At 44.8% G+C, this 15,590-nt stretch overlaps 1 protein-coding gene across 1 annotated transcript in view; it reads right to left on the bottom strand.

The window, feature by feature from the left end:
* Positions 1-15,590, bottom strand: part of si:ch211-197n1.2 (EF-hand calcium-binding domain-containing protein 6) — an 80,990-nt gene that overhangs the window by 52,444 nt on the left and 12,956 nt on the right. Inside the window, exons 7-10 of the mRNA XM_055923743.1 lie at positions 10,431-10,570; positions 9,115-9,257; positions 8,759-8,958; positions 4,060-4,170 (exon numbers count right to left, since the gene is read on the bottom strand). Of these exons, the coding sequence (XP_055779718.1) occupies positions 4,060-4,170; positions 8,759-8,958; positions 9,115-9,257; positions 10,431-10,570 (594 nt within the window). The remainder of the gene's footprint in view (positions 1-4,059; positions 4,171-8,758; positions 8,959-9,114; positions 9,258-10,430; positions 10,571-15,590) is intronic.

Below are 15,590 nucleotides of genomic sequence, written 5' to 3' on the forward strand. Positions count from 1 at the left end.
TCGGACTGAGCTTGTTGTCATTGCAGGCAATCTCAACGCTGTGTGTTACAGGGAAGACATCCTCCTCTCTCATGTGGTACCCTTCCTGCAGGCTCATCCTGACATGACCCTCCAGCCTGACAATGCCACAAGCCATACTGCTCGTTCTGTGCATGATTTCCTGCAAGACAAGAATGTCAGTGTTCTGCCATGGACAGGGGAGAGCCCGGATCTCAATCCCAAAGAGCACGTCTGGACCTGTTGGATCGGAGGGTGAGGGCTAGGGCCATGCCTTCCAGAAATGTCTGGGAACTTTCTGGTGCCTTGGTGGAAGAGTGGGGTAACATCTCACAGCAAGAACTGGCAAATCTGGTGCAGTCCATGAGGAGGAGATGCACTGCAGTACTTAATGCATCTGGTGGCCACACCAGATACTGACTGTTACTTTTGATTTTGACTCCCCTTTGTTCAGGGACACATTATTCAATATCTGTTAGTCACATGTCTGTGGAACTTGTTAAATTTATGTCTCAGTTGTTGAATCTTGTCATGTTCATACAAATATTACACTTGCTGTTTGCTGAAAATAAATGCAGTTGACAGCGAGAGAACGTTTATTTTTTGCTGAGTTTAGCACCCAGGAAAAGGTTGCTGTTGGGGAGACTTGATAACTGCGGGGTCACTGCAGAGACCAAAAAGAAAGGATGGGCGAGAGTGGCAAGTCTGTCTCTGCCGTTGGGGGTATGGCAAGAGACAGTGACGCCGTAAAAAAGAAGTGGTCCGACATCAAGTCGACTGCTAAGAAGAAGGGAGCTGAGAGACCATTCATGTGGACCTGCTGGAGGAGAAGGTGTAGTCCATCATAGAGATGGTGGTAGAGGGACTGTGCGACCGGTAAGTTAATTAGCTACGTTAGCTAGCTAAAGTGTAAAGACATTATAGCCAACATAGCTAACAATGTAAATGTTAGCTAAGCTAGCCAAGTTGTTCTTTGCAAATTGACAACATAGCGCTAGCTTTTTAACACTTCAAGAATATGGTAATATATTGTAAATTACTACCTAGCTAGATAATGCGTGTTTAATTTGTATTCTTGCTGTATATAAATATCCGGTAGCCAACTCTGTCTGTGGCGCAAGAAAACGTTTATGGTTACAAAAGTATCCATTCGTCTCAAGACAAGGGTTTAGCTGTCCTAAAGTTAAGTACATTTCCAAGAAGAAATTCTAAAGCAATATTTTCGTGAATCCCATTCCTTCTTTACTTATTTCTTAGGAAGAAACTTAAGAACATTTCCAATAATTTTATTGAGGAATAGCAATGTTTCTTAACTTTCTTCTTAAAACTTCTTATGGCTGCAAGCCCGGTGTCGGTACACTTATGACAACAGCCAGCTCAAGTGCAGGGTGCGAAATTCAAAAGATATTTTTTAGAAATATTTAACTTTCACACATTAACAAGTCCAATACAGCAAATGAAAGATAAACATCTTGTGAATCCAGCCAACATATCCGATTTTTAAAATGTTTTACAGCGAAAACACCACGTATATTTATGTTAGCTCACCACCAAATACAAAAAAGGACAGACATTTTTCACAGCACAGGTAGCATGCACAAAACCAACCTAACTAACCAAGAACCAACCAAACTAACCAAGAAACAACTTCATCAGAAGACAGTCTTATAACATGTTATACAATAAATCTATGTATTGTTCGAAAAATGTGCATATTTGAGGTATAAATCAGTTTTACATTGCAGCTACCATCACAGCTACCGTCACAAATAGCACCGAAGCAGCCAGAGTAATTACAGACACCAACGTGAAATACCTAAATACTCATCATAAAACATTTCTGAAAAATACATGGTGTACAGCAAATGAAAGACAAGCATCTTGTGAATCCAGCCAATATTTCCGATTTCTTAAGTGTTTTACAGCGAAAACACAATATAGCATTATATTAGCTTACCACAATAGCCAGAAACACAAGCCATTTACCAGCAGCAAAAGTTAGCGATCGTAACAAACCAGCAAAAGATATATAATTTTTGACTAACCTTGATAAGCTTCATCCGATGACAGTCCTATAACATCAGGTTATACATACACTTATGTTTTGTTCGAAAATGTGCATATTTAGAGCTGAAATCAGTGGTTATACATTGTGCTAACGTAGCATCTTTTTCCCAGAATGTGCGGATATTTTTATGACACTCAACTATTCTGACCAAATAACTATTCATAAACGTTACTAAAAAATACATGTTGTATAGGAAATGATAGATACACTAGTTCTTTATGCAATCGCCGTGTTAGAATTCTAAAAATAACTTCATTACGACATCCAGCTTAGTTATAGCGAGAGAGTGCCCAAAATCTGGGCGCAAACTACTAGTACACATGTTCGACAGATATATGAAATAGCATCATAAAATGGGTCCTACTTTTGATGATCTTCCATCAGAATGTTGTACAAGGGGTCCTTTGTCGGGAACAATCGTTGTTTGGTTTTAGAATGTCCTCTTCTCCAGTCAATTAGCACGGAAAGCTAGCAAAGTGGCGCAAAGCTCTCCTTCGTGAACAAACGCAGACAAAGCAACACGCCTAACGTCCCGAAAAAAATTAAATAATCTAATAAAACTATATTGAAAAAACATACTTTACGATGATATTGTCACATTTATCAAATAAAATCAAAGCCGGAGATATTAGTCGTCTATAACGACAGCTTTACAGAAGGCAATACCAGGTCCCTTCTCGCGCGTTCCAGAAAACAGGAAATTGGGGTCACGTCATGCCAAGAGCTTTTATTCGACCTCAGATCATGTTATACACTCCATTTCTTCTCTCACTGCCTGTTGACATCTAGTGGAAGGCGTATGAAGTGCATGTATACTAATACATATCAAGCACATTTATAGGCAGGCCCTAGAACAGAGCATCGATTTCAGATTTTCCACTTCCTGTCAGGAAGTTTGCTGCAAAATGAGTTCTGTTTTACTCACAGATATAATTCAAACGGTTTTAGAAACTAGAGAGTGTTTTCCATCCATATTGTACGAGCAAGAATTGAGTACGAGGCCGTTTGAAATGGGCACCTTTTATCCAGGCTACTCAATACTGCCCCTGCAGTCCAAAGAAGTTAGACTATAGTTAAGGAAAAAATGTCATGTAAGAAGAAATTTCTTCTTAAGGTTTTGTGTATCCGGCCCCAGGACCTAACATAAGGACAGCTCAGAGTATGCTATTCTGTACTTCTGAAATAGAATACATTTTCTTCATATCATGCTTCTTTAGACCTGTCTAAAATAAATCATGGATTTATTGTGAAGGTGTAGGCTATATAGCATGGATTTATTAGACTTTTTCAAATGTAGATGTTCCAAAGGTCTGCATCAGTGGCTTGTAGGCTATGTGTGGAAGCATCCAGATGCTAAATGTGTTTATATTAATTAACTGTCAATTACCGTGAGACCAACAGGTATTTTCTTGAAAATCACCAGCTGACGAACATTTGTGACAGCCACAACCCTACCTGGGGCTGTTTTTCATGGGTCGGGCTAGGCCCCGTAGTTCCAGTGAAGGGAAAGCTTACATGACATTCTAGACAATTCTATGCTTCCAACTTTGTGGCAATAGTTTGGGGAAGGCCTTTTCCTGTTTCAGCATGATAATGCCCCTGTGCACAAAGCGAGATCCATACCGAAATGGTTTGTTAAGATCGGTGTGGAATAACTTGACTGTCTTGACTGATTGAGCCCTGACCTAAACCCCAACGAACGCCTTTGGGATGAATAACTGCAAGCCAGGCCTAATCTGCCAACATCAGTGTCTGAACGCACTAATGCTCTTGTGACAGAATGGTCCCCGCGGCAATGTTCCAACATCTATTGGAAGGTCTTCCCAGAAGACTGGAGGCTGTTATAACAGCAAACTCCATACTAATGTCCATGATTTTGGAATGAGATGTTCAACGAGCAAGTGTCCACATAGTTTTAGTCATGTAGTGTATCTAGCTGCTACAATATGCTCATATTTGCTATTTGTTGAGTCACCATGTGACTCTATACTTACTGAAACATTTCTAACAGAGCGAGGTACTCTGACTGGAAGAGTCGAGCGAGTTTAGCCTCCACCATGGTGACTGTGGACGCGTGGCTGATGCTCCCCTGGATATGATGAAACCTGTGTTAAGAAGAAGACATTGGCCTTGTCTGAATACCCGTTCTTGCATAAACAGTACGGCATTTTGGTTCTGCAAAAATATGTTTTATAGTTTATGACATTTCAAAAATGTAATACCGGTATGCTTTGTGTTTGAAAACAGCTGATAATCAGAGAAGGTGACGCACTGTACCAAAATGAACAAATGGAGTGCCTGGATACAGTAGTATCCAGGCACTCCTCTTTGCCACATACTACCACAAACCTCCAAGGTGCCTTATTGCTTTTATAAACTGGTTACTGAAATAAAAAGAACAGTATAGAAGTACTTTTGCATCATAACCGTGGTATATTGTCTGATATACACACAGCTGAAAAAAATGCTCTTTCATCCAATCAGCAACCAGGACCCAAACTACCCAGTTTATGGTATGGGATATACAATATGATCTCCGATATGATGCGATACACGATGCAATATTCAACACAAGATAGTGGGCAAACTAGTTACAGGACTAAGACAAACACAACATAATTTGACACATGTTCATGGCATACAACACATCTTAACACACATAACTTCAATACATCTCGTCATATACAGAGTTGTTCTCTATGTATTGTCACTAGTTCCCACTGTTCAGTAGCCTGATGGCTGTACTCAAATGCAGCATAAAGGCACACCTGCAGGGTTAATGTGCCAATGAAACATGATGACAAACTATACTGAACAAAAATATAAAGGCAACATGTAAAGTGTTGGTCCCATGTTTCATGAGCTGAAATAAAATATCCCAGAAATGTTCCATATGCACAAAAAGCTTATGTCTCTCAAATGGTGTCCACAAATTTGTTTACATCCCTGTTAGTGAACATGTATCCTTTGCCAAGATAATCCATCCACCTGAAAGGTGTGGCATATCAAGAAGCTGATCATTACACAGGTACACCTTGTGCTGGGGACAATAAAAGGCCACTATGAAATGTGCAGTTTTGTCACACAACACAATGCCATAGATGTCTCAAGTTGAGGGAGCATGCAATTGGCATGCTGACTGCAGGAATGTCCATCAGAGCTGTTGCCAGATAATTGAATATTAATTTATCTACCATAAGCCTTCTCCAACGTAATTTTAGAGAATTTGCCACTATGTCCAACCGGACCGACAACCGCAGACCACGTGTAACCACGCCAGCCCGGGACCTCCACATCGTCTGACACCAGCAACCAAGACAGCTGATGAAATTGTGGGTTTGCACAATCAAAGAATTTCTGTACAAACTGTTAGAAACCTTCTCATGGAAACTCATCTGCGTTCTCGTTGTCCTCACCAGGGTCTTGGCCTGATTGCAGTTTGGCATTGTAACCGACGTCAGTGGGCAAACGATCACCTTCGATGGCCACTGGCATCGAAGTGTGCTCTTCACGGGTTTAAATCCCGGTGTCAACTGTAGATGGCGTCGTATGGGCGAGTGGTTTGCTGATGTCAACGTTGCGACTAGGTGAAAAATCTGTCGATGTTCTCTTGAGCAAGGCACTTAACCCTAATTGCGCCTGTAAGTTGCTCTGGGTAAGAGCATCTGCTAAATGACTAAAATGTAAATAAGTTACGGACAACAAACACAATTGCCTTTTATCGATGGCAATTTGATTGGACAGCAATACCATGACGAGATCCTGAGGCCCATTGTCGTGCTATTTATATGCCGCCATCACCTCATGTTTCAGCATGATAATGCAAGGATCTGTACACATTTCCTGGAAGCTGAAAATGTCCGGGCCACTATCACAGGCCCCTATCAACAGCCTGATCAACTCTATGCGAAGGAGGTGTGTCACACTGCATGAGGCAAATGGTGGTCACACAAGATAGATTTCCTTATATGAACTGTAGCTCAGTAACATTTTTGAAATTGTTGCATGTTGCGTTTATGTTTCTATTCAGTGTATTTGTGTTGTGACCATAGATCCCTAACTCCAGTTTACAGGGTTCAACAACCCAACGTAAATACCCCAAAGCCCAAAGTACACAATGATATGTAAAACCCACCCATCAAGTCCTGTTCGCAAGTCTTATGTCAAGCAGCCCCCCAAACACACACATACACACGCACGCACACACACACTTCGCTTAATCTGGGTAGAGATAACCTCCGACATAGGACGGCTGACTTCTGTATGCTATTGTCGTGGTAACTCATCCCCGGGAAAGGGACTGTAAACTAAACTAAGTTAATCTGTGCTAATGTTTGCTGGTCCCACTTTATCCAATTTAGGGTCCTTAATCAGGAAAGTAATACATTAGCCTCTGAATACCCTACTAGCTAGCATAGTTGTAAACCTCTGCTGCCTTTTAAACATTTAAGCATAAATTGATAAGTGTGGCACAGAGGAAGGCTAGATGTGAGCGGGAGTACTCTGGGCACGTGTTACTGTAACATGTTAAGAGTCGCAGCTCAAGGGTGCACTTCCAGAAGCCTTCGTAACTCGAACTCTAAACTACATGTAAAAGATACAATCTGTAACTTTGATTAAGTCCCCTCAGGGCATGAGGACGAAATACAAAATCAAATCACAGATCCACAAACAAGAACAAACCAGTTCCATTGAACCAGTCAGTGCGTGAGTGCGTAGCCTAATAATGACATCACTGAAGGGTGTAAACTGGTTTTCTGGATAATGAGATGTCACATAAACAGATTGCAACCAGGTAAATACATTCTGTGGTCGCTAATAATAGTCGTGGCCAAAAGTTTTGAGAATGACAGAAATATTAATTTCCACAAAGTTTGCTGTTTCAGTGTCTTTAGATATTTTTGTCAGATGTTACTATGGAACACTGAAGTATAATTACAAGCATTTCATAAGTGTTAAAGGCTTTTATTGACAATTACATGAAGTTGATGCCGAGTCAATATTTGCAATATTTGCACCCAACATATTTTGACCCCTCTTTTTCAAGACCTCTGCAATCCGCCCTGGCATGCTGTCAATTAACTTCTGGGCCACATGACTGATGGCAGCCCATTCTTGCATAATCAATGCTTGGAGTTTGTCAGAATTTGTGGGGTTTTGTTTGTCCACCCACCTCTTGAGGATTGACCACAAGTTCTCAATGGGATTAAGGTCTTTGGAATTTCCTGGCCATGGACCCAAAATATTGATGTTTTGTTCCCCGAGCCACTTAGTTATCACTTTTGCCTTAAGGCAAGGTGCTCCATCATGCTGGAAAAGGCATTGTTCGTCACCAAACTGTTCCTGGATGGTTGGGAGAAGTTGCTCTCGGAGGATGTGTTGGTACCATTATTTATTCATGGCTGTGTTCTTAGGCAAAATTGTGAGTGAGCCCACTCCCTTGGCTGAGAAGCAACCCCACAGATGAATGGTCTCAGGATGCTTTACTGTTGGCATGACACAGGACTGATGGTAGCGCTCACCTTGTCTTCTCCGGACAAGTTTTTTTCCGGATGCCCCAAACAATCTGAAAGGGGATTCATCAGAGAAAATGACTTTACCCCAGTCCTCAGCAGTCCAATCCCTGTACCTTTTACAGAATATCAGTCTGTCCCTGATGTTTTTCCTGGAGAGAAGTGGCTTCTTTGCTGCCCTTCTTGACACCAGGCCATCCTCCAAAAGCCTTTGCCTCACTGTGCGTACAGATGCACTCACACCTGCCTGCTGCCATTCCTGAGCAAGCTCTGTACTGGTGGTGCCCCGATCCCGCAGCTGAATCAACTTTAGGAGACAGTCCTGGCGCTTGCTGGACTTTCATGGGCGCCCTGAAGCCTTCTTCACAACAATTGAACCGCTCTCCTTGAAGTTCTTGATGATCCGGTAAATGGTTGATTTGAAGCCTTTTGTGCAAAGCAATGATGACGGCACGTGTTTCCTTGTAGGTAACCATGGTTGACAGAGGAAGAACAATGATTCCAAGCACCACCCTCCTTTTGAAGCTTCCAGTCTGTTGTTCGAACTCAATCAGCATGACAGAGTGATCTCCAGCCTTGTCCTCGTCAACACTCACACCTGTGTTAACGAGATAATCACTGACATGATGTCAGCTGGTCCTATTGTGGCAGGGCTGAAATGCAGTGGAAATGATTTTTGGGATTTAGTTCATTTGCATGGCAAAGAGGGACTTTGTAATTAATTGCAATTCATCTGATCACTCCTCATAACATTCTGGAGTATATGCAAATTGCCATCATACAAACTGAGGCAGCAGACTTTGTGAAAATTAATATTTGTGTCATTCTCAAAAGTTTTGGCCACGACTGTACGTGAAGTATTGGGGCTCCCGAGTGGCGCAGTGGTCTACGGCACTGCATCTCAGTGCTAGAGGTGTCACTACAGACCCCCTGGTTTGAATCCAGGCTGTATGACAACCGGCTGTGATTGGGAGACCCATAGGGCGGTGCACAACTGGCCCAGTCGTCCGGGTTTGGCCGGTGTAGGCCGTCATTGTAAATAAGAATTTGTTCTTAACTGACTTGCCTAGTTAAATAAATAAAAAACAGTTTACAACTGGACAACAATGTCACAAAAAAACTTCAAGGATACAACCAGTTTTGCCCATTGGATTGTAACTGTCTGGCTGTGACCTCTGACCTGTGTTGAGGGTTGGATAGGATCCTGTGTGTGACCCCTTCCTCGCTGCGGTCCTGAAACATGCGGAGGAACTCTGGGTAATGGATCACACCTGTCTTGTTGAGTCCCAGGCCACAGCGAGCCAAAAACAAGCCCACATGCTCCTTTTTTAGATTCAGGCCAAAGGTCTTCAGCACCTGCAGAAACTCCTCCAGGCCCACCTAGACAAATGTCCCGGCAAACACACAGACCTAGTTTAAATAGTTTGAATTTCTTTATTTCTTTCTTCAGTTCAATACCAGGCCAATAGTTTGACTAAAAGTGAAACAATATTGAATCTTCACCTGTCTCCAATCCCTAGCTGTCAACAGACTCACCTTGCAGGTCTGGTCTGGATCCAGTTGGTCAAACTGGGATTTCATTCTCTGGACGCCCTCCCTAAACTTGTCCTTCAGCCACTTCTCCATGGCGATGGATACCCCACGCTCCTCCTCCGACTTCGACAGGGCCCTGGGTCTGGCTGAAAGCATAAGGCCATGATGGGTAAAGGAAAAAGAGTGGTTTAGTATCAATGAGCAAACTGTAAAATGCCCCACTGGCACGCATAAATGATAATTTCAGCTACGGACACATGGCCCTCGAAATTTGAAGAATTTACATGTACCTAAACTTAACTAATAAATTAATTAAATAAATTATTAATGAATAATTATTAAAGACAATAAGGCTTGTTTGCATGTGGAAAACCTACAGATTGCACCTTTAATTTCAGGGGAAATTGCCCCTTATTTCCCAACTGTCGATTGCATATTAACCCAGTCATACCTTGGAGAATAACAGCTTCAATATCATAGGGGTTATGAGGTACTCAGATTAGAAGAATATCCAACATCAATCACTTAAAATGATACATATTAATTTAGGGGACTTTGAATGGATTAAAGATGTAGAACTGTGCAGTATTTTATAAGGGTGATGTGCCTTTGACTGGTATACTAATACTACAGTGCCCTCTATAGGTAACTCTTGGTCACAGCAATCACTAACTGTTTTTGTCTCTCAATGTAATGTTTGATAATAGTACTGATAACATGGTCATTTAGCAGATGCTTCTATCCATGCAACATACGAAAGGGACACCTACATTAAGTGTGTTACACTACGGGATTCAAAGGCACAACCCTGGTGTTGCAAGAGCCATGCTTCAACCCACTGAAACGTTGACAGATGTTTGTACATGCAATAGTTAATACTTAATTAAAAACATAATACTTAAAGTGATGCTCCAGAACTTTTGTATAATTACAGACAGCAGTTTTGAAAGTGGTGCTCACGAGCCACAACGGGTTCCCGTTTTTTGTGTACTACGTCATCCAATTGTGTACAATGTAATCCATTTCGTCTGATATTTACGTCCTACAAAAAAAAAAATGTGTGTGTGCAATTCATATGATATGTCATGAATTCAATTAGTAAAATATGTTACGAATTTGTTGTGCTTAAGATCCCAGACTGCATCTTTAAGGATATGCAAAAACGTAATACTTGAGTCAAAACTTTAGTAAATACTGAAGTTTAAGTAACAACAAAGTAAGAGACATTACCAAATGTGGTGAACAACATCACATCTTTTGACTCATACTGTTTCTGATGAAATATGAAGAGATGCAGAATGTCTTTCCTTTGTTCTTACCTTTGGTGTCTTCACCATTGATAGAAGATGAAACTTGATGATCATTATTATCGTTGGTGTCTGAGGTCTTTCTCTGGCTCAGTCCAAGTTTCCTTAGCAAACCTCTCACTTTCACGGCTCCAAGTCCTTCGCTGTCAAATCTGTTCATCAACATATTTTTCTAAAATCATACAATGAGGTGTACCACTACAGTTTTCCTCATACAATGCACACAGACAGTACATTAATACATTAAGGAAATACTGAACATGCATACATGTATATGGTGAACATTGGAATTGAAGTCACTCAGTATATGAAGTCGTTTGAATATATACAGTACCAGTCAAAAGTTGGGACACACCTACTCATTCAAGGGTTTTTCTTTATTTTTACTATTTTCTACATTGTAGAATAATAGTGAAGACATCAAAACTATGAAATAACTCATATTGAATCATGTAGTAACCAAAAAAGTGTTAAACAAATAAAAAAATAGTTTAGATTTTAAATTCTTTAGTTGGTCAGGGCGTGAGTTGGGGTGGGCATTCTATGTTATGTGTTTCTATGTTGGGTGTAATGTGTTGCCTGATATGGTTCTCAATTAGAGGCAGGTGTTTGACGTTTCCTCTGATTGAGAACCATATTAAGGTAGGCTGTTCTCACTGTTTGTTTGTGGGTGATTGTCTTCCGTGTCTGTGTATGTCGCACCACACGGGACTGTTTCGTTTTCGTTCGTGTATGTAGTCTGTTCCTGTTCGTGCGTTCTTCGTGTTTATGTAAGTTCACATGTTCAGGTCTGTCTACGTCGTTTTGTTGTTTTGAGTTTATTCAAGTGTTCATCGTGTTTCGTCTTGATATAATAAATCATTATGGATTCAACCTACGCTGCATTTTGGTCCGACCCTTACTCCTCCTCCTCGTCCGAGGAGAATCACCCACCAACCAAGGACCATGCGGCGTAACAGAAAGCAACAGCGATCGCACGCTTTCTGGACATGGGAGGAAATACTGGACGGTAAAGGTCCATGGGCTCAACCTGGAGAATATCGCCGCCCTCGTGAAGAGCTGGAGGCAGCTAAAGCCGAGAGGCGGCGGTATGAGGAGGCAGCACGGAAGCAGGAGAAGGATCTGGGCTACACTACGTGGGAGGAGATCGACAGGTGGGCGATCGACCCAAGGAGAGTGCCGGAGCCCGCCTGGGATTCTCTGGCACAGTGTGAGGAGGGATACCGGCGAATGGAGGCAGCACGACGACGCGGTAGGAAGCCTGTTAGTCAAGCCCAAAAATTTCTTGGGGGGGGGGGGGCCTAAAGGGTAGTGTGGCGAAGTCAGGTAGGAGACCTGCACCAACTTCCCGATCTTACCGTGGAGAGCGAGAGTACGGGCAGGCGCCGTGTTATGCGGTAAAGCGCACGGTGTCTCCTGTACGTGTGCATAGCCCGGTGCGGGTTATTCCACCTCCCCGCACTGGCAGGGCTAGATTGAGTATTGAGCCAGATGTCATGAAGCCGGCCCAACGCATCTGGCCACCAGTGTGTCTCCTCGGGCCGGCATACATGGCACCAGCCTTACGCATGGTGTCCCCGGTTCGCATACACAGCCCAGTGCGGGTTATTCCACCTCCCCGCACTGGTCGGGCTACAGGGAGCATACAACCAGGTAAGGTTGGGCAGGCTCAGTGCTCAAGGGAGCCAGTACACCTGCATGGTCCGGTATATCTGGCGCCACCTCCCCGCCCCAGCCCAGTACCACCAGTGCCTACACCACGCACCAGGCTTCCTGTGCGTCTCCAGAGCCCTGTTCCTCCTCCACGCACTAGCCCTATGGTGCGTGTCTCCAGCCCATTACCACCAATGCCTACACCACGCACCAAGCCTCCTGTGCGCCTCCAGAGTCCTGTGCGTCCTGTTGCTGCTCCCCGCACTAGCCTGAAGGTGCGTGTCCTTAGCCCGGTACCTCCAGTTCCGGCACCACGCACCAGGCCTACAGTGCGCCTCAGCCGGCCAGAGTCTGCCGTCTGCCCAGCGGCGCCTGAACTGCCCGTCTGCCCAGCGGCGCCTGAACCGCCCGTCTGCCCAACGGCGCCTGAACTGCCCGTCTGCCCAACGGCGACTGAACTGCCCGTCTGCCCAACACCGTCTGAACTGTCCGTCTGCCAAGCGCCGCATGAACTGCCCGTCTGTCATGAGCCTTCAGAGCCGTCTACCAGACAGGAGTCGCTAGAGCCGTCCGCCAGACAGGAGCCGCTAGAGCCGTCCGCCAGACAAGAGCAGCCAGAGCCTTCCGCCAGACAGGAGCAGCCAGAGCCTTCCGCCAGACAGGAGCCGCTAGAGCCGTCCGCCAGACAAGAGCAGCCAGAGCCTTCCGCCAGACAGGAGCAGCCAGAGCCTTCCGCCAGACAGGAGCAGCCAGAGCCTTCCACCAGCCAGCCATGAGCAGCCAGAGCCTTCCGCCAGACAGGAGCCGCTAGAGCCGTCCGCCAGACAAGAGCAGCCAGAGCCTTCCGCCAGACAGGAGCAGCCAGAGCCTTCCGCCAGACAGGAGCAGCCAGAGCCTTCCACCAGCCAGCCATGAGCAGCCAGAGCCTCCAGCCAGCCATGAGCAGCCAGAGCCGCCAGCCAGCCATGAGCAGCCAGAGCCGCCAGCCAGCCATGAGCAGCCAGAGCCGCCAGCCAGCCATGAGCAGCCAGAGCCGCCAGCCAGCCATGAGCAGCCAGAGCCGCCAGCCAGCCATGAGCAGCAAGAGCCGCCAGCCAGCCATGAGCAGCAAGAGCCGCCAGCCAACCATGAGCAGCAAGAGCCGCCAGCCAGCCATGAGCAGCCAGAAACAGCCAGCCAGGATCCGCCAGAGCCAGCCAGCCAGGATCCGCCATTCCAGTCATGAGCTGCCCTCCAGTCATGAGCTGCCCTCCAGTCATGGGCTGCCCTCCAGTCATGAGCTGCCCTCCAGTCATGAGCTGCCCTCCAGTCATGAGCTGCCCTCCAGTCCGGAGCTGCCTTTCAGTCCTGAGTTGCCCCTCTGTCCTGAGCTGCCCCTCTGTCCTGAGCTACCCCTCTGTCCTGAGCTACCCCTCTGTCCTGAGCTACCTATCTGTCCTGGGTTACCTCTCTATCCTGAGTTGTCTATATTTAGGAGGGGCCTTGGTGAAGGTTCCTGGACCATGGTCGGGGGCGAGGGTCGCCACTCAAGGGACGCTAAGGAGGGGGACAAAGACAATGGTGGAGTGGTGTCCTCGTCCTGCGCCGGAGCCGCCACCGCGGACAGATGCCCACCCAGACCCTCCCCGTGAGTTTTAGGGGTGCGTCCGGAGTTCGCACCTTGAGGGGGGGGGGGGTTCTGTCACGTTCCTGCCCTGTTTTCTGTTGTTTTTGTGTGTGTTTAGTTGGTCAGGGCGTGAGTTGGGGTGGGCATTCTATGTTATGTGCTTCTATGTTGGGTGTAATGTGTTGCCTGATATGGTTCTCAATTAGAGGCAGGTGTTTGACGTTTCCTCTGATTGAGAACCATATTAAGGTAGGCTGTTCTCACTGTTTGTTTGTGGGTGATTGTCTTCCGTGTCTGTGTATGTCGCACCACACGGGACTGTTTCGTTTTCGTTCGTGTATGTAGTCTGTTCCTGTTCGTGCGTTCTTCGTGTTTATGTAAGTTCACATGTTCAGGTCTGTCTACGTTGTTTTGTTGTTTTGAATTTATTCAAGTGTTCATCGTGTTTCGTCTTGTTATAATAAATCATTATGGATTCAACCTACGCTGCATTTTGGTCCGACCCTTACTCCTCCTCCTCGTCCGAGGAGTAGGCATTAGACGTACGTTAGATAGCCACCCTTTGCCTTGATGACAGCTTTGCACACTCTTGGCATTATCTAAACTATCTTCACCTGGAAAGCTTTTCCAACACTCTTGAAGGAGTTCGCACATATTCTGAGCACTTGTTGGCTGCTTTTCCTTCACTCTGCGGTTCAACTCATCCCAAACCCTCTCAAATGGGTTGAGGTCGGGTGATTATGGAGGCCAGGTCATCTGATGCAGCGCTCTATCACTCTCCTTCTTGGTCAAATAGCTCTTATACAGCATGAAGTGTGTTGGGTCATTGTCCTGTTGAAAAACAAATGATAGTCCCACTAAGTGCAAACCAGATGGGATGGCGTATTGCTGCAGAATGCTGTGGTAGCCATGCTGATTAAGTGTGCCTTGAATTGTAAATAAATCACAGACAGTGTCACCAGCAAAGCACCCCCCACCATCCCACCTCCTCCTCCATGCTTCACGGTGGGAACCACACATGCGGCGATCATCCATTCACCTACTCTGCGTCTCACAAAGACACAGCGGTTGGAACCAAAAATCTCAAATTTGGACTCATCAAAATAAAGGACAGATTTCCACCTGTCTAATGTCCATTGCTGGTGTTTCTTGGCCCAATCAAGTCTCTTCTTATTATTGGTGTCTTTTAATAGTGGTTTCTTTGCAGCAATTCGACCATGAAGACCTAATTCACGCAGTCTCCTCTAAACAGTTGATGTTGAGGTGTCTGTTACTTGAACTCCATGAAGCATTTATTTGGGCTGCAATTTCTGAAGCTGGAAACTCTAATGAACTTATCCTCTGCAGCAGAGGTAACTCTAGGTCTTCCTTTCCTGTGACGGTCCTCATGTGAGCCAGTTTCATAATAGCACTTTATGGTTTTTGCCACTGCACTTGAAGAAACTTTCAAAGTTCTTGAAATGTTCCGGATTGACTGACCTTCATGTCTTAAAGTAATGATGGACTTATGTTCCTCTTTGCTTATTTGAGCTGTTCTTGCCATAATATGGACTTGGTCTTTTACCAAATAGGGCTATCTTCTGTATACCACCCCTACAGTACCTTGTCACAACACAACTGATTGACTCAAACGCATTAAGAAGGAAAGAAATTCCACAAATTAACTTTTAACATGGCACACCTGTTAATTGAAATGCATTCCACCTCATTAAGCTGGTTGAGAGAATGCCAGGAGTGTGCAAAGCTGTCATCAAGGCAAAGGGTGGCTACGTTGAAGAATCTCAAATATATATTCTACACTGTAGAAAAAGTACACGATAAAAAAACTAGAATAAGTAGGTGGGACCAAACTTTTTACTGGTACTGTATATACAGTTAAAGTCGGAAGTTTACATACACTTATGTTGGAGACA

The sequence above is a fragment of the Salvelinus fontinalis genome, chromosome 5 (genome assembly GCF_029448725.1).
Source record: "Salvelinus fontinalis isolate EN_2023a chromosome 5, ASM2944872v1, whole genome shotgun sequence".
NCBI lineage: Eukaryota > Metazoa > Chordata > Actinopteri > Salmoniformes > Salmonidae > Salvelinus > Salvelinus fontinalis.